The sequence below is a fragment of the Serinus canaria genome, chromosome 6 (assembly GCF_022539315.1).
Source record: "Serinus canaria isolate serCan28SL12 chromosome 6, serCan2020, whole genome shotgun sequence".
In the NCBI taxonomy this organism is placed as follows: Eukaryota; Metazoa; Chordata; class Aves; order Passeriformes; family Fringillidae; genus Serinus; species Serinus canaria.
The window spans coordinates 8,184,946-8,208,757 of record NC_066320.1 but is presented as its reverse complement, the minus strand read 5'-3'; the positions used below and the strand labels follow the sequence as shown (position 1 = coordinate 8,208,757).

Here is a 23,812-nt window from a genome sequence, read left to right as displayed (position 1 = left end):
GCAGGCAGTTCCTAGTGCCCCTGGGGCACCCTCAGGGCTGGTGCTAGCCTAACCTATGAGAGTCTCATGTGATGAGCTCCCAGGGCCAACTTTGCTGCCATTTATTCCCTAGAGTTAGTAAAAACCAGCATCCCTGGCTGCCTTGAACTCTTATACAGTCTTCTCACCACTACTGACTGAATAGCTGCTGAGGGCCCTGGCTAGATATGTATTCTAACTGCAGCTGAATATCAGGTTGCCTGATCTGGAGAAGTCCAGCAAGAACACGACATGTGTGGTGCCCTGAGTGGCAGAGCAGACTGCCCGGGCCTCTCCATGGTCTCTGTTTCAAATTCAGCATGAGAGTAATGCTTCATTCCCAAAAACAGATGAGGTCAAATGTATATGTTGTGTTTTTTAATGATATGTGTTTTTCTAGACCTTTTTAAGGACAGCTACAGTGTTGCTGATAATTGTTTAGTCATTCATGGGTTGTCTTGGTTCTAAAGAATGCCTTTGTTTTTTCTTCACTGCTCTGAGACACACGGTGAATGTTTTTTAACAATTTAAAAATTCCCTCAAAGCTCTGCTGTATGAGGCAAGTCCTTTGAATGGAAATTACCCTTTCTTGTCCAAAATCTTCATCCAGTGTATCCAACACAGGATGAGGGATTAAGGGGTTAAAGCAGTGAAATGAGTTAAAAAATGGGAATTCAGTTCCTGCCTGCCCCAGGACTGACCTGAAGCAAGGGCCATAATCTCCATCCACATCAGCTGCTGTCTCAGGGACTGACAGTCGTTACGTTACCTGTCCTCAACTTTGGCATACCGGGACAGATTGCAGATACTGTCTCCTACTCTAAAGGTTCAGGCCCTAACTGTGAAAGGCTTCAGCTGATAGCGTGGTAGAAATAATTTCAGCTCTGTGTTGATGGCAAGGGCAAAACCTTCCTCGTTCCCTTCTTAGCATCGAGGTCGGCCGAAGGAATTGCTGAGCTCGTTCAAACCCTGCTTTACGTCTTGTCTTCTCCAGCCTGCGACCTGATGACCCTGGGGATCTTAGCGCTGGTGACGTCGACGGGCTGCGCATCGGCCAACGCGCTGCAGTCGCTGACGGACGCCATGCACATTCCGCACCTGTTTGTGCAGCGCAGCACGGGCGGCTCCCCGCGCACGGCCTGCCAGCTCAACCCCAGCCTGGAGGACGAGGAGTACACGCTGGCCGCGCGCCCGCCCGTGCGCCTCAACGACGTCATGCTCAAGCTGGTCACCGAGCTGCGCTGGCAGAAGTTCATCGTCTTCTACGACAGCGATTATGGTAAGGGGAGGGCAGTGGTGCAGGCACCAGCACGTTGGTTTCTTCTCAGCTGGGAGGTGGGGAGGGAAATGCAAAGGGAAGGGTGGAATGTGGCGTGCTGGGTTTTTCACTGACAAAGTGTTTCGAGTGGATGCAGGTCTTTGTCTTGAAGGAAAGGTTGCTGTGAAGACTAGTTCCCAGAGAAGGAGCAAAGTTGCTTAGCAACACCTACCCAGACAGACAAAGTTTGAATCTTCTCACACTTTTTCAGTGAAATATTAATCAAGTGTTGACATTGATCAGCAGGGGTTGCATAGATGTGCAAGGAAGTTCAGCATGGTCTCTACCTGTTCCAGGAAATGCTTTCTATCAAAGCTGAGTACTGTTCTCTTTACAAATAAATTTTCACAATAACTATTACTTTTTTCCCATGCTTCCACACACTATTCTGTAGCTGGACTAAATTTCACAGCGATATTCGTGGCATTAAACTGAAAAGTAGAGTTAGCATTTTCTCTACATCTCATGCATTTCTTTCAGCAAAATTCTTCCTTTGACCTGAAACTTGAGGAAAAGGAGTCTCTGCCCTGGTACCTTATGATGGGCACAGGGAATAATAAAACCCCAAATCTCTCATCGTGCCAGGCTCTCAGAGGGAAAGGGAATTGTGTATACTTTTTTTAATATCCCCCCCACCCTGCTCACTGATATGAACACTGTTCCAGATGTTTTACTTGTGGTATATTCAGCACTCCTGTCTTAGGATACAGGACCTCTAATGGGGAAAATAAATTTTCTATGGTATGTTAGCAGGGTTTTCCCTGCTAACATATTTTTCTTTAAAATGTGATGCATAATCTTTTGACTTGGTGATTTACCATGAACAGAATATAAAAAAAGCAAACTTAAGGTTAAATCACAGTAGGAAAAAACTATCTTATGTATGTCTGTGCATATATAGTTTAGATTTTATACATCTTCCACCATTGCAAAATAAATTTTTATTTGCCTTCTCCCTGTATACTATCAAACTTTCAGTGGCAAGTCAGAGAGATATAGCATCTTTGGTTTTGAAGTTTGGTTAGTCCTGGTGTAAAAATTCCCAAAATCCAAGAAGCAAACAAAGGAAAAACCAACAATCCTGTCTCGGGCGCAGATTTCTCTTGTCAGTTGCTACATAGTTATTTGCTGTTTCTTTAACAGAAACATTGAGGATGATGAGCATGGGTTTAAGTAGGAAATCAAGTGAGACTGTAACATCCTTTTAATGACATAGAATTGTTTTAAGCATGAGAAGACTTCCATGATGCTTGTGGAGCTAATCTGTAGGCTGAAGAAATCTAGTAACCCAGCAAATAAACTGGCCTGTAATTACTGTCCTCTGTAATGCTTGAACAGTGAATGCTTTGAAAGCAGTAGTCACAAGGTGCATGGTAGGTGTTCTTTAGGTGGCCTTGTCGTAGTGATGAGAATGTTGCTTTTTAGCAGAGGATTGTGTTTAGAGTGTCAAAATTATTCTAATAGTTAATTCAAGAATGAAGGGGGAAGAAATAGTCTTATTAGGATGTCTTAGAAACACCCCAGATGCTCGATGTACAATCGGCAATTTTCCCTACTAGCTTATCTGCTTACTGAACTATGGCATCCCTTGTTCCAGTGATGCATCTATATTTGTCTTTTTCTTTTTTTTTCCTTGCAAAGGCTTAACATCTCAGTAGCAAATTCTGAAACCCTTTATTCACGTACCTCTAAATTCAGTTATGATCAAATTGATCTTTTCCATTTGGCACAGGCTGTATCAGTAAGACAATAAGGTTATGGAAGATTGCCACAGGCATTCTTCTCCTTCCAGTGGGGAGTGTGGTGTGCATTGCAGCTGCTCTTTCCTCTCCTTCTCCTCATGGATGCGACATCCATCTTCTGCTAATTCCAGTAGAATGATTGTATTTGTAAGAATTTTGTGGGAGGGGTTTCCATAAAGAAGCCAACTGAACCTTGCCATATCTGGGCGTGGATTGGTGACTAGAGGATCAATAACCAATCCACCTCCCAGGATATTGCAGGCTGAGCTCCAAAATAGATGCCTGGCTCCAGGGGCATGGCCCTTTCCTCAGCACTGAGCTTCCACAGAGGCCTGCTCCTGCTTCTCCAGCAACACCTCCCTGCCCAATGGGCAGGAGTTCCCTGTTGACCATGATGTGGGAGGTGATATATTTGTGACTACCGAGAGTTTCCAGCACTGGGCTTTGGTAGTTTTCTATAATAAGTGGTCCTTCTCTACCTGGACTCTGAAAGTTGTACTGTTCCTTTGAGTAGTGTTTTAATTTGTTCATATGCTGGTCTTTAAGGGCCCTTGATGTTTTCCTTGTGGAAACTGGCAGGTTTTCTGAAGGCTAAATAGCATTGCACAATTTAAAGAACATCCCACTCTGTATTACGTTGAAGCTGAAAATTATTTACTAAAGTTATTACTTGTCCCTTCTTTGACATACATTTGGAATTATAACTTCTGAGGAAAAGTAATGGACTTTGCTGTTAGAAACACAGAGTAGTTTCTGAACAGCCTAACAAGGCCCTAGTATTCTTGTGAATATACAATGAAATATGCCTTTTTCACACTGAAATGACAGATAAAAATGTACACACAACTTCAGTGAAAGGATAGTCCTTTACAGTAAAATGCCTTGAAGTCTGCAACGAGAAATTGAGAGATTCCTACTGAGCTGTATCAACAGGGGAAAGATTGGTTGATTATCCATTCAGTTCCTCTGTATTTATACAAGAAAAGATAGAAGCTAATACAGACATTGCATGTTCATGATTTAGCCCTTGTTTTTCCACTTCTCTCATTTATGGCTTGTGCTTGGTTTCAGAAGATGCCCAGAAACCTGCTCCCCCTTGATCACCCTGGGAGGCTGCTGTTGCTGACTGACATTCAGTTTTTGGTGAAAAAAAAACAGCTGCCCCTAAGTTTGCCAATAGCTCTCTGATGGTGCTCTGTGGAACCAGGTCTATCCAGCTGTAAAAGAACTTGCAACAGAATTCTCATATATTGTGTCATCCTGAGGAGGTTCAGCTGTGCTTATGTGTTTTGAATTATGTTTTCCTCTACAAGAGCATCTTTTGTACCTCCATATATATTGCAACAATGTGCACAGGCCTGCTGGGAAGTTTAATATTTTATTTTGCTGACCTTCTGGATGTAGAAGTATCAGTAATCAAACTTTCTGACAGAAAAATTGGTAGTGGTGCAAGTTTCAGAAAGAATCTTACCAAGATGTAAAATGACTATCAGTTAAAAGCAGTGGGTGCCACCCACCAGAAGACAAGGTTGGGAAATAAACATTTTAAACTGTGCTTCTAGGGTGAGCAAATAAACAGATGTGTGGTAAGAGGATGGATTTGAGAAGGGTTTTGGAGGCTGGATATGAAAATGAAAACAATGAGGCATAATAAATTGCATTTCTGAAGAGAAATGTGAGTAACAGCTATGTTTTTACTAGATTGACCTTACTACTGAAAACCACTTTTTATCTCTATAGTTAGATTAGGTCTCTGCTTTCCTTCATACATGTCTGCATATCTATATTACAAGAATTAAGATAAAATAGGGGTATTTTATGAGTCCACTTTGTCAATGAAAATGGTATTAGACCTGTGAAAAGTAGCTGTAATAGTTTAGTCTTAAGTTTTGGTGTCAATAAGTACTCACTTATTGAAGAAAAGTGTTGTATGAAAGTTTTACAGAAGAAACTTTTGAAGATCATTTGACCTCCCAAATCAAGCTATGAAGCTTGATTCCTACAGGAGACAAACCCCAAGGCCACAGTTTATTGATTTCTAAGGTTTTTCCCCCCCAAGATTAGAGGTCTGTTCTTTTTCATTGATGCTGCATTAACTTTGCTACTTGATCAATCTTGCTATTTGGGAGAAACTTAATTTTCAATATGACTGGTTTTGGTGGAAGTTGTTTCCCACAGCAATTATGTGGCAGTTTCATTTTTGAGTCCTGCCTGTCAAGGGCCTCAGCCATGATTGGAAATTACGGGAATTGTGCTGTTAATGGTTTTACAGCAAGGTATATTGGTCCTGGAATGGTCTGTCTTTTGTCAAGATCCCTTTGTACAGGCTGCTACCCTTGGATATATTTAATTTGCAGAGGAACATCGTAATGAAAATGGAGAAATACCTGCATTTGCACAGTCCACTGCAAATCCCTTGTGATGTGAAACATTGGATGTCACAACAAAACAGAAGCAATACAGAGCATTTGCATATGAGTTACTTTCACTTTACCTGCTTCTAGTTTTCTTTTATCCTTGTCTGTTTATAACATAACTTATTTTCTGCTTTCTGTGTCGTGATTTCAGCTGCCAAACAACCACTTCTGGATCACTGGGGCTCCTGTATTTCCAGTGAGCACACCTTGCTTAACATAAATACAGGCAATGTGGCACCTGAGGTGTTGAGCCACCTGCATGTGTATTGGTAGGTGCCTGTTCACCAAATCTGACACTACCAGGAAGTGCCTGACTTGTCCTGTATGAGCTGTGCTGATAAGAGTTTGCATGTGTTATTAAAAATACCTGGTTTTTTTCCCCACTGGTTGGTGCATCCCAACTGGAACTGTTGTGGAGAAGCTTGAATTGAGATTGCTGTTTAATAGTAAGATGTACGGATTTTAAGCAGCCAGCTGCAGAGAAATGTTACTTTTTATGCTCATTAGTCTGCAATAGCAATCACTTAGGGAGGGAATCCTCAGCCACCTCTTCACTGATGCTGCTGTATGAGGTAATAAAGGGGAGGGATGGACTGGGGCTAAGCACCCTATCACCCAGCAAGGAACAGAATTTTCTGAGTATTTATTCTACACAATTTCTGCAGTACCTAGTTATTAGGCATAGCTGCATAGTGGATATTTAGTATCCAGACTAATATAAAATCTACCTGGAGAAAATGAAGATCTTCCTGTAAAAACTTTGTGTCTTTTAATGTATGATCATTATTGCAGCTGCAGAGAATGCCAGGAAAGAAAGAATTCAGCCAAATTCTCCAGGTCCAACAGGGAGTTTGTGATACCGTGGGGTAGAGAAAAAAATTGACCTTTTGACTTCTACATTGAATTTGATCTGGAAGCTATTGAAGAAATGGAATTGTGTTATCCTTGAATCACTTTTCTGACTGTAGCAGCACTTAAAGTAATTGGTCTGCCTAAATTAAGCATGGATTTTTGTCATTTGTGATGGTATTTCTTTTTATTTAGTAATGCATCACAGTATATAACACCAAATGTAATTAAAGAAAGTCAATTTCACTTCCAATTATTACTTATACATTACTTTTACTACTTTGATTTTTAAGGTGTGTGAGTGTGTGTGCTAATAGCAGCAGTGAGATTTCCCCCTCTCTAATTCCCATAATTCCTAGCAAGGTATGGGAGCATGGGCACTGGTTGGTTCCCATGAAACATATGAAATGCTTGCAGGATAATGCCTGATGTGATATACAAATGATCTTGAAGTTTTGGCACAGCCTTTATTCTCAATGTGAACTATCACAGCTTTCCTGTAAACTTCAGTGGTAGCAAAAGCCAGTCACAGATATCTGGACCAAGAGTTTGGGCAGTTTAAGGCATCTTGTCACTCAAAAATTCAAGGCAAGTTGAGGAAATAAATCTGAGCTTTCAAATAGTTTCAAAAATGTTTTGCAAACAGATGATGCAGTTTCTTTTAGAAAATTCAAAACCCCTGGACTAACACTCTGTATTCAAAATAGATATTTTTTAAAATCACTTGGTATTTCAAAAGGCTTCAGAAGTCTCTATCTGGGTGAATGCTCATGAGAAAGGGAAATGGAAGGTGTTACTTAGAAGCAGTTTGCAACCAGTTTTTCAGCTCAGTCATCTGGTCAAAAGTGATTACTAATCTAGTCCTGAAAGCTCTCATTGTTCATTCTTTAATGTCTCTTTTTAAACTTGTTTCATTTTAGTGACCAGTCTTCAGGCTCAACTTTGTAGGGGCTATTGGTGATTCTGTTTTTCCCCTTTATATTCTGAAACAGAACAATACAGCACACGCTGTCTAGAGAAAGGGCAACTTCAGCAGCCTGGAACCAGAGGATGCAAATTAATTAATTGTGGACAGAGAGGTCTTTGAAAAGTGTAGATGTCATCTGTAGAAGGCCTAAGTTCTTGACTTTCTTTCCCTGACTGAAGGTAGCTAGAATCTCTTGAGTTTAGACTTGATGGCATGAAGCTAAATGCTTGGTTCAGGTGTGTGAAAAAGACAGAGAGAAATGTAAGGATGATTTGGTGTACTTGAGCAGGGAATCTGAGAACCCCATTCCTGAAGGGAATCTCTTTAATTCAGATTTGTTAGGAACTGAATGCTTACACATCTGCTTGGAAATTGTTGGATGAAAGCATAGCTGGAAATTGAACAGAAAGGTAGAAGTTTGTCCTGGAGGATGTATGCAGGGCTCCAGGCAGTGACATCATTCTGAGAAAATATATTCAGAGATCTCAATTTGCAATGAGCTTTGAATGAGTTCCCAATCCCTACTGGCTTTCATGAAAACAGTACGGGAGTGGATTCATCTGTGTGTATACATATACATGCAAACACACACATATGTATGGATAGATTTAGATAGATACAAAATATACATAGAGAGATATTTATGTGTGAATTTTAAGAAAAATAGTAAAGGAGTGTGTCTGTTTATATAGATGCATGTGTATACACTTGTGTGTAAATGTGTACATGAGTCCATATGCAGAATCAAGGCAACATTTCCTCTGCTCCTTTTGTGCCTTTGCCCAATCCTCCAGTAATCCTTCTGATGCCACTATGGGAAGGACTCCTTTGGGTTCTTCCCTGTTTGGAGGCTGATTCTGGTTTCTTTTACCCAGTTAAGAGTTGATGTGGCTTCCTACCACTTCTTTCTGTTTTCCTTATTGAGACAGAAATCCCATTCCTTTGCCTTCTCACATTTCTGTGTTTTATTTATTTATTTTTCTTATGGCTGAACCTTTGTGTGGGTTTTCTGGCTTTCTTCAGCACCCTGTCCAAACTGTTTTCAATGTCCAGCTAGCTGTGTACATCTGCACAAATTGCACCTCCCAGCCAGACACGTGCAAAGGGGGCAGAGTTTTGCTCTTCATTGGATTGAACTGTGTGGGCCTTTTATACCTTCTGCATTTACCATCTCATGTATTTAATGTTTGAATCTGGTGCTCTGGGAGATAGTTTAAAAGTTATTTCAATCATTTGAGGAGAAAATGCGTTATTAGACTGTAAAAATTAAATAAAAAGCAGAGGAAAAAATACTTCCAAATTTGGATTTTTCAGTCAGAGCCCATTACCAATGTAATCTGAATGTCTGAGTTCTATTGGAGAGTGATTTAATATTCATCATCTTACGATAGCATTTGTTTAAGTGGAAATAATGTGTTCTTTTTTGTGTACAAATTGAGTAAATAGAATTAGTCTCACTACTGGGGAACATTGAGTCCTACAGAGATACTTTTTAAATACTGGATATTTTGTTTTAGTGTCCCTTGGTTTAGGAACCAAGACTCAAATAGACTGTTTCTTACAAAGCCTTCTGGGAGAATTGTAGAAGGCTTCAAGAAAGAGACAAAAATTGAGCTGGGACATCCCTTGCAATAATTTAGTTGATTTTTCCCTGTTATGGGAGAGCACTAAATGGCAACACCTTCTGTCACACTATTTGGAGACAGTAGTTGAGTTCATCAATTTGGAATGTCTTATGGGGTCGGGAACTATTGACAGTCCCCCCTCCACTGAATCATTTAGATTGGAAAAAGACCTTTAAGATCATAAAGTCCAAATATCAACTATGTCCCTAAGTGCCATATCTACAGGTCTTTTAAATGCCTTCAGGGATGGTGACTCCACCAGCTGCACTGCTTCCCTGGGCAGCCTGTTCTGGGGCTTGGTGATCCTTTCAGTGAAGAGTTTTTTCCTGATATCCAATCTAAACCTCCCCTCATGCAACTTGAGGCCATTTCTCACTGACCTCTCACTTGTTACATGGTAGAAGAGATGGACCCCCAGCTGGTGGCAGCCTCCTTCCAGGTGTTTGCAGGGAGAGGAGAGGTCTCTTGTGAGACTGCTTTTCTCCGGGCTCCCTGAGGTGCTCCTATAGAACTTGGCTCCATATTCTTCACCACCTGTGCAGTCCTGCAAGCATTGCATGATGTCAGTCAAGATCACCTGCTCCATGGCCTTCCCAGCACCTTACCACATCCATCAGCAAGAATCAAGCCTTGGTGTGGATAAATCTTCAGCTGTTGCATAGTGGATGAGCAAGGGAACTCAGGATAGTGATTTAGTGCTGGTGTGTGTGATGGCTGGCTTGAATTTAATTTCCAAAGTCAGAGTGATTTCCTCTGCTCTGCTTTTGGACACTGTTTGCTTATATCAACAGCAAACTATCTTCTAGCAAAGCATGCTGGGGGAGTCAGGCAAATACAGAAACTGTGCAATAAAAGAATTGTTATGTTTATCCCAAAAGACCAAGCAACATCCAGTGCCTGAAGTACAAAATGCCTTCTTTGCATAATGGGCCATAACCCAGTGATCTCACTTGCCCTAATGCAGTTCCTCAGTAATTCTCAAAATCATTTTGCTTTGGCCCACTTGCATTAATATTTGACATTGCCATTAACAGGAATTAAGACATATCTCATCTTCCAAAAGCTGTATAATATCATTGAGGGAACTTTGTTAAGAAAAGAATAATCCATTAACTAGGACCAACATTTCTCTGTAATCACCTTTCTCCTTCAAATGACAGAATCTTTACAGGAAGGAACTGTCATCTATTTTTGTCATAGGGATAATAGTCCTTCCTGCTGTGGAGGAATAATTAAAGGTCAAATTCTGGCATTGTATTCATGAGTCAGCACAGCCTGACCACCAACACCTAACTGGACACTCCACCAGGCCCTTGTGGTGCAATAGAAATCTTGGCTGAAGGAACAGCAGTGTGCCTTTATTTTCAGTGAAGATTTTCTCTGTTGCTTTGCATTAAGGATGCTTTGTAATGATTGCCTTATGTATGGAAGCATATATGAGTGCATCAAAATATTTAAAAGTAGTTTGGACCACCCAAAGGGCACTCTCCCTATTTAGTAAGGAGCATTTGGTAATGTTCTGTGGCTTTGCTGTATAAAGAAGTATCTGTGGGAGTCTTTGTGGTGCTGTATATCTTTTATTCTCTCCCATCCTGTGCAGCCGCATAAGTCTGGACAAGCTGTAATTAAGTGAAACAATATATTACAGTACTAAAATAGGAATAACAAGGGCAGCCTTGCAATGGGAAGGGTGGGAGGCGAGCAAAGAGGAACATTTGAAATGCTGGGTTATTGGACAATTAGTGGATTTGACTGAGTACTCATGACAGGTGTATTTAAGTTTTCTTTCCCTCAAATCCTAATTAAATCATTGGAAAGAAAGAAAATTCTGAAGTGTGGTAGAAGGAGAGCCTGCAAGCCCAGAGACAAGTGAGTTTGGCAAGTTCAGCAACCCCTAGTAACCACCTACTGGCTTCAGGGAAATGTGACATTGGTGTAATGGCAGTGATGGCACTTGGGGTTCAAGTGCTTTTGAGGGGAATCTTAGACCATCCTCTTCCTGTTTGGATTTCTATTATTTAGCTGGTTCCCTTGGGATCTGGTTTAGACAAAAAATTAACCAATTAGGAGTAAGAAATCTTGTTTTGTTTTTTTTTTTCTTTGGGTATGCCTGAGAACAGTAAGACATTTATGGTCTGTTCTGATAGATGCATCAGAAAAGAGTTTGATGGTTTATAATCTGCTGTGCTTGAATAAAAAAAACCCAACCAACCAGTTAATAAAGTCACAAGATAGGAAACTACAAAGTTAGCAATGAGATTTGTCTGTTTCCCTTCGTGGGCATAGCTCTGGTAAAGATGGTAGAGGGGCTTAATTTCACCTATTCAGCAATGCCACTGCATTAATTTTAAAAGAATCACCAGGGTATAAGTTAGCTAAAATCTTCACTTTTGGGGGAAAGGAGAGAAGGAACTTTGTTTTTAAGACTGAGATCTATTTTCTTGTTTAAGCTAAGGAATCTGGACTGAGTTGGTTTCAATAATAAATTTGAAACATTTATTAATTTCTTTTTCTCAAATTATGTAAGAGCTGATGTGCCACTAAGCTGAAAAATGAGTGAAAAGTCTCCTTGAAATCCAGATGTTTTTCTAAATTCTATATGTTTAGGAAATACAGGTGATCAAGGTGAGAGAGAGCTCTGAAGTCCTGCTGTGCACAAGGTTGCACTGTGAACCTGATTGCAGACTCTTAGCAAAGAATCAACCCAGCAGCAGCAGGTGCTCGTTTAGGTTTGACACCAGGGCTTTCCAGAAGAAAAGGGTCTTGCAGAGTAGCAAGGGTATTAAAAGCTTTAATCAGAGGTTGTTAAACATGAGGTATTCCAAACATTAGACACAAAGTTACGGGACTAGTAAGTGCTGCTGCTCAGGAAGGGGTTTGTTCCCAATGTTTCAGTGTTTAATCCCTTTTGTGTGCTAATTAACCTTCTATGTTTCATCTTCCTCAGCTGATGTCAAGATGATTTGTTGTTATTCTTATATTGTATCATGGATTGGAATGGAGTGAACCATCTCTACAAGAGTTCTAAAAGCCTGACTCTGCAGTAGTTATTGTGATGGTTTAGGATCTGCTAAAAATATTTGAATTTAATCATGGTTAATGCAAGATCTAACTTTCTCTTGGTCACATTTTTAAATTCCTCTGCAGATGGACTTTTCCTTTGCTTGAGACTTCATGAAATTTATTAATCACTTTTTCATAAAACCAAACAAATTTGAGACCCTTCTGCTGCAGAGGGGCTGGCAATACCACCTGAAGGGAAGGGACATCCGTACAGAGCTAATAATCACATCAGGCGGGGGGGAGTATTTGAGGAGCTCTGACTCTTCATAGGAGAGAATTGCATTTTCATACCAGGTTTTTAATATTAATATATGAAGAAGGATTACCCTTGCTGTCTAGTAAAACAATAGCTAATTAGATATTTGGTTTTTAATAATGATGAAAGTTAGTGTTAGACATCATTTGGGGATCCTGAGTGATTATTAAGAAAACAAAAAGCCTAGCTGAATTTCCTCCCAGTTGCGCTCCCTATGGTTTTCAAGTATTGCTTCAGCAGAAATCTGTAGAGACATGCTTTTTGTCATGGATTGATTAGAAAATGAGGAGGTAAGAATACCTATGGTTTTTGCATGTGAGTGAGAGTGATTTTGGAGATGTTTAGACCAACATGCTCCTGAATGTTCTTATTTGTGTTACCAATTTAACTGGAAAGAAATGATAAAAAAATATTCATTTGAGTATTCTCTTTAGCAGAACACACTAACCAAAATAAGCAGCAAAATGTTTTTTCCCCTCAATAAAGGTTAAAAGACTGGAAATTGGCAAGCAAAAGGAGACCTGTGGGGATATATGCAAATAGCTTTGTTTTCCCATATGTCTTGGGTGGGAGGGATGGCTGCTTTCTCTTTAGCTAATTCTTGATGTGTTAAAGAGCTGTGGTGTTAGGGGAAAATACCTTTATTTATATATTTAAGGGAAAATGGAAGACTCTGATAATGATCTGAAAGACGTATTTTCAACATTTAATTTTTATTGATGTTAATTACTGTGGTAATTGTATAGAAGTGGTAATGTGTGATGGTAATTGCTAGTTTATTTTTTTGAAACATGTTAATGGATCCACAAGTGAGTTTTTCATTAGAAAATCTAGTGTAGGATGTAGCCATGTTGTCAGACAGCAGACTCTGCCCACAGCCTGTCTCATGGTGGGGAGTCTCTTACAGAACTTGACTGACTTATATGAAATATCATATGTTTACAATAAAGTTAAGGCCAAATCGTCATTAAACTTAAAGATCATAGAAGCTGGCTTTGAACTTCAATTAATGAGAAGTAGTTGGAATTTCCGTATAAGGGAGATGACCAATTTTCATTGGCTTTTAAAGCAATCACAGAGCTTGGTCTGCAGATTGTTTTGCCTTTTGAATTCATTTTTACCAAGGCCATTTTAAAAAAATGTGAAAAGACTTAATTTTACTGAAATTTAAGGGAGTTTAACATGTCAGTCAGGTTTACACTCATGGCCCATAACCTTCTGGTTAGCATATGGTTTGCAGCAGCGAGCAGTGTTTGTATCCCTGTGGCTTTTCAGCAGCTTTTCTGTCCAAAATGTTCAGGTCAAAGTTTGTGTTTGTGGTTTAGATTAGTTTGATTTTTTTAAAAGTGGCTAACATTTATCACAAACAAGGTTAATGGCTGTGGTGAGGTTTGAGCTGAAGTCCCACCCTTTAATGTTTGTTAAAAAAATGTGAGCAACAGAAGCCAAGCCAAAATCTAGTTGTTCACACTTTTCACGTGAATCCTTTCAAAGAAAAGGTGGTATGCCCCACTTGGTCATCAGTTTTGAAAAGGAACTCTGAGTATTGATTCATAATAGGGGTTGTATTTGTTAGCATCGCTGTTGGAGAAGGCACTTCCTCCCCACTTTGACACTTTGACCCAAAGGGCTTAATTCAGCAAGAGATTATTGAATGGACCAATGGGGATCGTTTTCTGAGCTACAAGCTTCAGGAGGGGCCTTGCTGTACTCGCAGGCAGTTTTGTTCTCCTTGTATTGAGGGTGAGGAAGTGAAATCAGTATTTATTAATTCTGAAAAGGCTTCTGTGTTCATTTGTGGTTCATCTGACAGCCATGCACTTTGCAGTTAGTGTTTCTATTTAAGGTACAGGCTTTGTCTCTCTCCTTGCTTCACCCAGCAATGGGGAAATGGAACCATCCCTATTAGAGGTAATTGGTAAAAAGCCATAACTACTGCCACACTATGCACTGAGGTTTATGTCTCACTTTACTTGCTGAGGCTGCAAGTCAGAGCTTGGAAATGATCTGCCTTTCTCCCTTTGTAATCATATGCTGCTTCTGAGGCTTCACTGGAATGCAAGTCGTGAGGACTGGGTTATTACTCTGTCCGTTGCCTGTGAGCTTGCCCTCACAATGGGAAGAGCTGTGGAGTCATTTGGGCAACATTAATTGGAGACTAATCAGGAGCTGGTTGTCTTCCTTCCCCTGCAGTCTACACAGCAGCTGCCTGTACGGTGGCACGGCAGCTAATAAAGATGAGCCAGCTTTTTGGGAGAGCTCTGTTGATTTGGCATGTCTGTCCTTACAGCTGCCCACCCACTGCTGAGACTAATTGGTGATGCAAAGGGAAGGAGAAAAAGACACACGAACATATGTGCTGAGACTATTTCAGGGGGCATTTTTTGTGTTTGTACTCATGTCCTCATGCTGACACCACGTGTTGTCACTTATTGCTCTATGTATGTGTGCATTTATGTGTGCAAATGTGTACTTCTATATGTAAATGAAGAGCAAAGACAGTTCATGCTTGTCTTGATGAATGTCACTTACCTGGAACCTGTAATTAGAAATTGAGCTACAAATACAGAGGTAGCATAAATACAAAAAAAACCCCAAACTTGTGGAAATAGGAGTTTGGTTTGGTGCCATTTAGACACATGGATAAAGGTGGTATTTCTGGAATTTTTGTTTGTGGGTTTTGTTTGTTTTTTTGCAAATCAACATCTAGCTTTTCAGGCTCCCAAGCAAGTCAGTTTTACGAAGTTGGAGGGTAGGATCTAATGCATAACACTCAGTCTTTGTAGGAACATACCTTCATTTAAACTGCACAACTCCTTGTGCTACTTCCTCTGTGCACACACAGCACAAATGTGAGGTGTGTGTATCATCTTTGCAAGTGCATGTGCTAAAAAACCAACATGGAACCCACTGGTAATGAGTCCTGCCTGTAGTTGTTAGGGCTATAAAGGTTTTGAAGTTATAACTTTGTTTTCAGGTAACCCTGTTACCTTTGTTTGCCATTTTGCTTCTCAGATTTAATTTGTTGTGTTTGGTCTGTCCTGAAGAGTGAGTATTTTTGGCAGGGTCAGGTTTTGTAGGTAATGTGACGTTGATTTGTGAACACCAAGTATGTGGCAAACCCATTGGAGTTTGTGTGTTTGAGTGCTGTGAGCTGACTACCTCTTCGTATTTTCCTCTCTTCTTGCTTTTCCTTCTCTTTCTCTGATATTTCAGATGGAAAGTGTAAGATTTCCATCACACCACGCAGTGTGCCAGGCAGTCTGTTGTCAGGGGCTTCCTGAGGTAATGCTGCCTTCACCATGTGCTGGATGTATGAAGTGTCTTGTCCCTGCCATCTCCCTGTTCAGCAACACTCTGTTATTAATGGATGATCAGACTGGGAGGTGTAAGGAAATCCATGTTACCCGAGCTAGCACTTATGCTTAGGCTTTGTTGAGAGCTTCTGAGAACTGAGACTGATAGATGTGGTGTTGGAAGTTAGCTCCATTAGCTCCTTGCATATTATAATTAAAGTCAGGCAAGCTGATAAATATTGGAGATGGTTGGCTGTAAATCCTGATGATAGTCAAGGTAAAATATGTTCTAACTTACACGATACTGAAGTAAAATTACCTGAAGGACTTGTCTCAAGGACAAATTCAACTTCTTTTTAAGGAATAAAATATTTCCTAAGTAAAATTAAAAGGTAAAAATTAGATGGTGTGTTAAGATGTTTGAAATTGAGACCATAGAATATTTTAGTGTGAACTTAATCACATTTTGAAGGACTTCAGCCTGAATGTCCATATGTTAGAAGAATGAGAGCTCAGTAGACCATGGAGGGACATTTTCTTTGCTGCACTGGTCTTCCTGCTTGAGCACTCTTATTTACTGTTGGAAGCTTAAAATGATTTATAATAAAGCCCTCCACAATTTTATTTCTGTCATCTGTAGTGTTTGATATTGCTATTAAGGCAAGTGACGAAAGGTTTGCAGGCCTGAAGAGATGTAATTGTAATACAGCAGTGAGGCTTTCTATACTAGTTCCCGCTCCCTGAGACATTTTGATAATTGAGAGCTTGTTTCTGCTTTCCAGTGTGTATTAAAGTGGTAATAATTGCATAATCTCAGTCCTATCCTGCCATATTAATTTTGAGTTCCCATTGTATTTGTGTCTGTTTCATTGTACCCAGGTGCTTATATGGCAAACATTATGATTGGGAGGTAATTCTGCCTTAGGTAATGCTCTTTTTCTCTAATGTCCTTGTATACTGATGATTGAAAGTTTAATATGTTTACACATAGAGGATTCCTGCATGAAAGTCGTTGTTGTCTTTTGAGAGTGGGATATGGATAGATAGCAAGTGTTTAATTCGTCTTTCTATCTTCTCTCATGATTAAAGATTTATTTTTTTTTAAGATGTCTCTTAGTGAAAAGGGGGAAGAAGGGGTAGCAACAGAGTCAGATTGTTATTTTTGTTTGTTGATTTTAAGAGTGTATTTGGGTTGGAATTGTTTCAGAGCACTGTGGAGGGTGGTTTGTTAGGATGTTTTTAACAGCATCATCCCTGGACAGTGGGGGATCTTTGACTCCTTGGGAATGAAAGGTGGGATTTCACTGCTGACAGCACTCTGCTTCACCCTGCAGTGCTGGGAAAGGGTTTGGCACTGGCACAGGTTTGGCTTTGGGCAGTGTCAGAACGCTCCAGAAGGAGTGCTGGGAGACCCAAATGGCAGGGACCAGGTTGTGGAAAAATGGCTTTAGATCTTGGTTGAAAAATAGTCCTTTTCCCATAGCTCTTCTCTCCTCTGTCACAGATTGTTGAATTAAAATGGAGTTTGATTGGTGAGTTGTTACTCAATGCAAACAGGCAGCACAAATGGGTCTGTTCTTCTCTCCAGTTTGACAGTGGCTGCGGTTGGGGATTTGTACAGGACAGGTCTCTATTTCCAATAATATTTCTTGTAAGTCGGGGCTGGTGAGAAAACAGCTACCATGTATTGCAGAATGTTTGAGATCTGGGTCTTTTCTATGCTGCAAAATGTCTTGAAAATTGTTAATATTTTTCTTTCACAAAAGTGAGAAATAGTTTTTCATGGTAATTCCTGTCCATGAGAAATGCAGGGACACTGGTATCTTCAGACATTAGCAAGGAGATGAAACTCCAGAAATGCTGGTTTTATTGGCACAATATCGACCTACTGCTAACTTGGGGTAGTTGGGCCTATTTGGTCTGTGAAGAACAACATTTATTACCTTGATAATGAATTCAAAATATAAAAGTGCTTGTATTTTTCTTAATTTTTGATTTATTTTGGGACATTTTGAGTCGGTGTAGGCAATAAAATGTTTTAATAGATGTAGTTTTCATCTTTAGAGATAAACATTTTTTCTCATGCATACTCTCTCTCTGAAAACACTTGGGAAAAAAGGCCAAATTTAACATGCAGATGCTTTTTTCTTTTTTTATTTTTGGATGTTGACCTTCCCAGAACAGCAGTAATGATTAGTGGTGTTTTGAAGGCAGACATCTCGCTTTATCTCTAGAGTTTTTCTGTATTTTTGAAATGTTAAATTGAAACATAAATGGAAAATGTGTACTTTTATCTCTGTAACTATTTCTATGTAGTTTTCTGTTTGTTGACAGGCAGCACTTTGTGTTTTAGCACTGCACAGCTCCAATCAGCACACTGATCTTTATCGTCACTTTGTGCACACTTTACCAACATTTTGACATAATTTTCCTTCCTTGTTTCCTTTTAACCCTTTTATTTATTGAAAAGCCCTTTCCATATATCAAATCCTTATTATCTTTACTAATGAAATAGTGATAATCTCTGACCTTAGAAAAACAACACTGTTTGGGGACCTGGTTCAGCTAGACTTCTACATCAGGAACTCATTTTTTTACTTCATTTTTAATGAGAAAGTTACTCTTCAGACTCTTATACAGGAGTAGATCCTGAGGTATTTATGAAAGATAAGACATTAAACCTTGGCATGCTTCCCTTACTGCAGGTTTTTCAATGTATTTCTGCCCAGTTTGGAATATTTGCTACTTTAAAAAAGCCAAAAAATGAACAAAAAACCCAGAAGAAAATGCATTTTCTTTGTATGAATTTAAGTTTTTGTTTCCATTTTGGACGTTCCAGTTTAAATTGTTGTAATTACTAATTGGTAGTGACTGAACATGGACAAAAAGCATTGACTACAGAGGATTATTTATTTCATGCCTTTTGTTTTGCAGTTTTTAAAGAGCACTTTAAAATTGTTTTTATTCAGGAATAATCCTAGTTTTTCCATACCTTTAGAGAAAAAATTCCTTTGATTTTTAGTTTTTCACTTATTTTAAATTCTGTTGAAGTTAGGTAGCCACATAGATATTATCTAAAAGTTTGTTTGAGGATTTTTTTTTATTTATATGAACCTGCATATATGTGTGAATGTATTTATAAGCAAAATGATTTAAAGTGTTTGTTAAACTCTCTCTTATACTTTTATGTTTTTCAGAAACTATAAATCTTTATTAGGAAAAGGTAGGGGTGGTACCTGATTTTTTGTAGGCATTAAGTTTGTTTGGTCTGTGGAAACCAGTAATTACTGTGGATAAAAGCAGATTCGAAGGCGTTCTGATGAGCTGGGAAATATTTGTTTATTGTCAATAGAGAATCCAAAGTTGTGGTCTGAGGCTGAGTGCTTCTGCCTGTGGCAGAGCACCTTACTGAGGCTGTGTAACAGCTGCCCATCAGTCATTGCTGCTAACCTGCTGTCCATGGCATCATTCAGTGGGGATTCCTTGACAGGTCTTCAGTTACAGTGTAAGGACACAAAATGTATTGCCAGAGAATGAAAGATCACCTATGTTTTCTCTCTCAAGGGGGTCACTTCCAGAGGGCTGGAGTGCTCTGCCTTTCCTTGAGAAACCTCTGTGTTTCGTGTCTGTAACTGGTGTGCCACGTCAGCTCAGATCAGATTTGTGTGGTTGTTTTTCACCTGCTGGATTTAAAAACTGTTGAAAACTCTCCTCATAAATCTGAGAAGCTGATCAAGTATTGGTTCATTGATTATTAATATATTAAGACTATTAGACTTGATTGAGACTATTAAGACATGAAACTGCAATAGTGCCCAGTGCCTTTAATGTGATCGCCTCAGTGTTAAAAAAAATAAACCAAAACCCCAAAACAGGGTAAGCATAAGGTAATAAGGTAAGTGTGTGTTGAAAAGAGTGTCCCAAAGGGCTGCCTGTAGATGTTGCCTGCACTATGAGATGAAATTATTATTGCCATATCAATAGAGCTGTGCCCTTTAAAGGATTTAATTCCTTAAAATTGTTTGGAACTAAGTCCTCTGCTAATTACTAGTTAGCAGAGGAAAGCCTTTGATAAATAATGAAAATAACATAAAAGAGTGAACTTAGTTTGTAGAATATAATATTAGAAGAATCCTTGTAAATTGATTGGTTTTTGCCTCCACCACCTCTTGTGTTGTCTTCTACAATTTGCTTATATTACCTATCTGCTTCTGAGTATTGACATTGACAGTCAAAACTAGTCTTCTGTACTGTAAAAAATGAGTCAAATCAGTGTTGAGATTTCTAGCAATACTGTAGTACAAATACTTTTAATAATTCTGTGGATCCTCTGTGTGTGTTGTGATTTCTGCACTGAGGCAGTGAGGTGCTTTGTGAGTCACACTGAGAGGAGTCTCAGAAAATTCCAAGATCCCACTCTATGTGTATAAATGTATTTGTTTTCAAATAAGACTCTGGACCTGAATACTGAGGTGCAATGCTGAAGTGGGTTTTCTTTGTTTGAGGTTTTTTTGAGTGATATGACAGCAACAGCATCCTTTCATTTCATGCCTCCACATCAGTAGATTTTGAGAGAAGACATGGAGCTGCACAATGGTTTGGGTTGGAAGGGGATCTCAAAGAACATCTGGTTCCAACCCACCTGCCATGGGCAAGGACCCTTTCCCCTCAGAACCCCATCCAACCTGGCCTTGAACACTGCCTGGAATGGGGGGCACCCATAATTTCTCTGGCCAATTTGTTCCAGAGTCTCACATCCTCACAGTAAAGAATTATTTTCTAATATCTTCTCTAAACCTACTCTCAGTGTGAAGCCATTTCCCCTTGTCCTGTCACTGTGTGTTCTTGTAAATACTCTATATGCAGAAGAAATTACAGCTAGGAAACCAATAGCAATCATTTTTTGTGAAGAATATTTTCACTGATTTTCTCCAGGAAAAATGTCATTTCTTATTTACAGTTTCAGGCAACTTGACATGACTGAAACACTTTGGCCTTCCATACCAGAGCCCAGAGAGAGGGCAAGAAAGGGGGAAAGCTCTAATTAGGGTAAAGATATATTCAAAGAAAATATAAAAATAAGTTTGTTTCTCTTTTCCACTGAGAGTACAGAAGGAAATGGAGTAAGCTTGGGGTTTTATGCAAAGTTAGTTTTTGGACAGCCTAGATTCGAAAATTATTTCATTGGAAAAGGTGTGTTTTAACAAGGTAATTACTAGTCATTTGTTGAGACTGATTATACTGTAAAGGAGCAGTTTAAAGGCCCAAGGAGAAATATATGACTCAGAAGGAAAAAGTTGTCATCCACCCATGCATTCACCAGAAATAGAGAAAACTTTTACACAATAACAGGTACAATTGTGGGTTAAGGAGCCAGGAGCCAAGGAGCTGTCAGCCTGGAAGGCAGCAGGAGGAGAGCCTGCTGTGAGGAGCTGCTCCTGACAAATCCCTCTCTGCCTCCATTCCAGAAATGGGGCAGCCTTAAATTCAGTTAATGCTCCGGTGATTCTAATTATTATATATAAATTTTAAGACCTACTAAATGAGCTTGATGATGAGGTTAGTTAGTTGTAATGCATTTTTTTGAATGGCTAGGAAAGGCAGTATATTTCTAGAAATGCTCTTTGAAGTAGGATTTTTGGTACTACAGCTTTTGAAGGCACATCCAATTTTTTATGTGATTAGCTCAGATACCAAGAAAATCACAAGCCCTAAGAGGTCTCAGTGCCCTGCTTCTTTAGCATGATTTTCTCCAGCTGGTCTGTTTTGGTCACAGCATAATTGGTATTTGAGTTTTTCACTTGAAAGCTAGTTCACAAATGACTGAGAACTACAGGCACACCTTTAACTGCAGTGCAAGCAAACTAAGTATGATCACTACAGATCCAGCTGCTACCATACAGCATTCCTGTGGGGGTAAATTAGACCTGCCAGGTTTGTCCTCACCACTTTGCAGCTCCCTGAGTTGCTCTCTGTCACTTGCTTTACTTGTGTGAGAAAGAAACTTCCCATCAGTGTTCTCACTGACTCACTTTAGGAGTTCTAGCCAGTGCCCAGAAAATGCTTGAAATGTAAAACAGTTGGTCCTATGCATGGCTTGAATACTTACCTATTTATGACAGCAAAGTTCAAGGCACAGAAGTTTCTCATGCTAGGACATTTTTCTCAGAATATAACTTGAAATCTCAAAGCTACTATGTAATATAGTCTCTAATGGAGAAGTTTGGAGAGAGACAGATGAGCAGTACCATGATCATCTCTTCAATGAATGAACTTCATCTCTAGATGATTTATAAAATGAGTGGAGCCTCAGAGGTTTCAGTGAGAAATATTATTCCTAAAGTTAATGTATAAGTTTTCCTTAGTGCTTGATAGATGAATTTTGTTCCAGTTGGCACCATTAAGTTGAGTAAAAGAAGTCATTTAGTTCAATTCTCGACCTGCCTCCCTCCACCCCCAGTTCAGAACTAGAATTTAAGTTGCTGTTTGTGAGACTTAATCGCACTGTATGTGAGGAAAGAAGCTCTTTACCTCAGTCACTTCAAGAAATGATAGAAAAAACCCTCCAGTATATACTTTGATATGTACTTATAATTCTTACAAGTTGGTTTGAGGTTGAGTATGGCAGTTTTGAGTAAGTGATAAAACTAATTAAATTCTGCTACCATAGACTAAATTAATTCCCAACAGCAGCAAAAGTGTCAGGATAGAATGAAACAACTTTCTTTTTTGCAGGGCTCTCCTTATTCATTTTTTAAATTTTAGCTCCTAAACTTGGCTAGTTGAGGGGAATGGCTTTTGCTGCAGGGAGCTTCAGGTGTTATCAAAACAGTCAGGAACGTACAGATCCTGTGACTGGAGTTGGTAAGGGGAAATGTTGTGTACTTGCTGTGTCTACAGGGGTTAGATATGCTCCTGGACAGCAACAGTCCAGACTTGGAACCTCTGCTTTTGACTCTGTGGGTTGTGTGCATTAATAGTCATTACAAATACTTTCACAGACAAAGAAGGGAGGGAGTCAAAGAATCAAATGTTAAAAGGAAAACTGTTGGTGATCTAAGGATGGTGTTCTACCAGTGTGGATATTAATGCTCAAGAATGAATATTGGCACCTTTTGTTACAAACTTGTTTAAGCTTTTCTCTCTCTATTGAGCTGGAGGAAGAGGTGCTGCCTTTCCTTTTGCTCTCTATAAGAAATCAGAACAGGAGAAGGACAGCCATATGCCTTGCTCAGCAGCCTAAGTTTGAGGTATGTCTGGGCTTTGGTTCGTTGTTTCATCTTGGTTATCCGTTCAGTTTCCATCTGGGTGCTCCCTTGTGTTTTAATGTGCAGAAGTGTGAATTGTTCTTTTTGCAAGCAGAAGAGTACAGGAGCACTTCTTATCAGAAGAAAAAACAAGATGATGATCCTGGGCCAATATTTGTCACAATGGTTTGAAGAAGGTGGAAAATCTGGACCAGTATGTTTGGTTCTTTGTTTTGCTTTGTTTTTCGTTGCTTGCACAAGGCAGGAATGAGAACCCCTTTAATGTAATATGTCTGTCTGTCTTGCAAGAAGACTTGCAAGAAGTAGTCCTGTAATGTTTTCTGGTTTTACTTTTCAGAGGAACTGTGAATAAAATGTATGTTTGGCCATGGCCTCTTAAGCAAAACCTTGTAATGCCATAAGCCTGGTGAACCTTCAGTAGTGAAGGTTAGAAAGTCTGAATTTCTACATCAGCTATGTTCTGTGTTTTTATATTAATTGAAAAAGATGATTGGCTACATTTATTGCACACTTTAATCTGCAGACATTTAGATTTGCATTTTCAACTTCAAAGGTTAGGTGTCAGGTTTTACAGTTGGGATAACTTGGACAGAATGCTAATCAGCAGCTCTAGAAGCTCTCCGAAGAGTTGGTAATAGTTCACTGGAGAAGTAGTGTACCTTAGGATATCATATTTCCCTCTGTGTTCTTTTCTCACGCAGTTCTCCTTCTTTGTTTTCCAAAGCATGTTTAGATGTAGGTTGCCCTCACTGCCTGTTTTGGTTCATGTTCTATGTAAATCTAAATGTGATAGCTAAATATCCATGAAACACATTATTTTTTTTTTGCCTGCTCTGTTCATGCAGTGGGAGCACCTTTCTGTTTTTAGCAGCCAAAGTTGCTTTGCAGGTGAATATGGAAATGTAACTTTAGCATGGATATTGCTGACCTGCAATCTCTCTAGCTATAGAGTGGTTAAAAAAAAAAAATCTTTCTGATCAATCCTTTGATAAT

The 23,812-nt window shown here is 39.4% G+C and overlaps 1 protein-coding gene across 1 annotated transcript in view; it reads left to right on the top strand.

The window, feature by feature from the left end:
* The first annotated feature begins 1,019 nt into the window (after window positions 1-1,019).
* The window catches only part of GRID1 (glutamate ionotropic receptor delta type subunit 1), a 281,982-nt gene continuing 259,189 nt past the window's right edge, over window positions 1,020-23,812 (top strand). Inside the window, exon 1 of the mRNA XM_030241408.2 lies at window positions 1,020-1,297. Within this exon, the coding sequence (XP_030097268.1) occupies window positions 1,024-1,297 (274 nt within the window). The 5' untranslated portion in view covers window positions 1,020-1,023. The remainder of the gene's footprint in view (window positions 1,298-23,812) is intronic.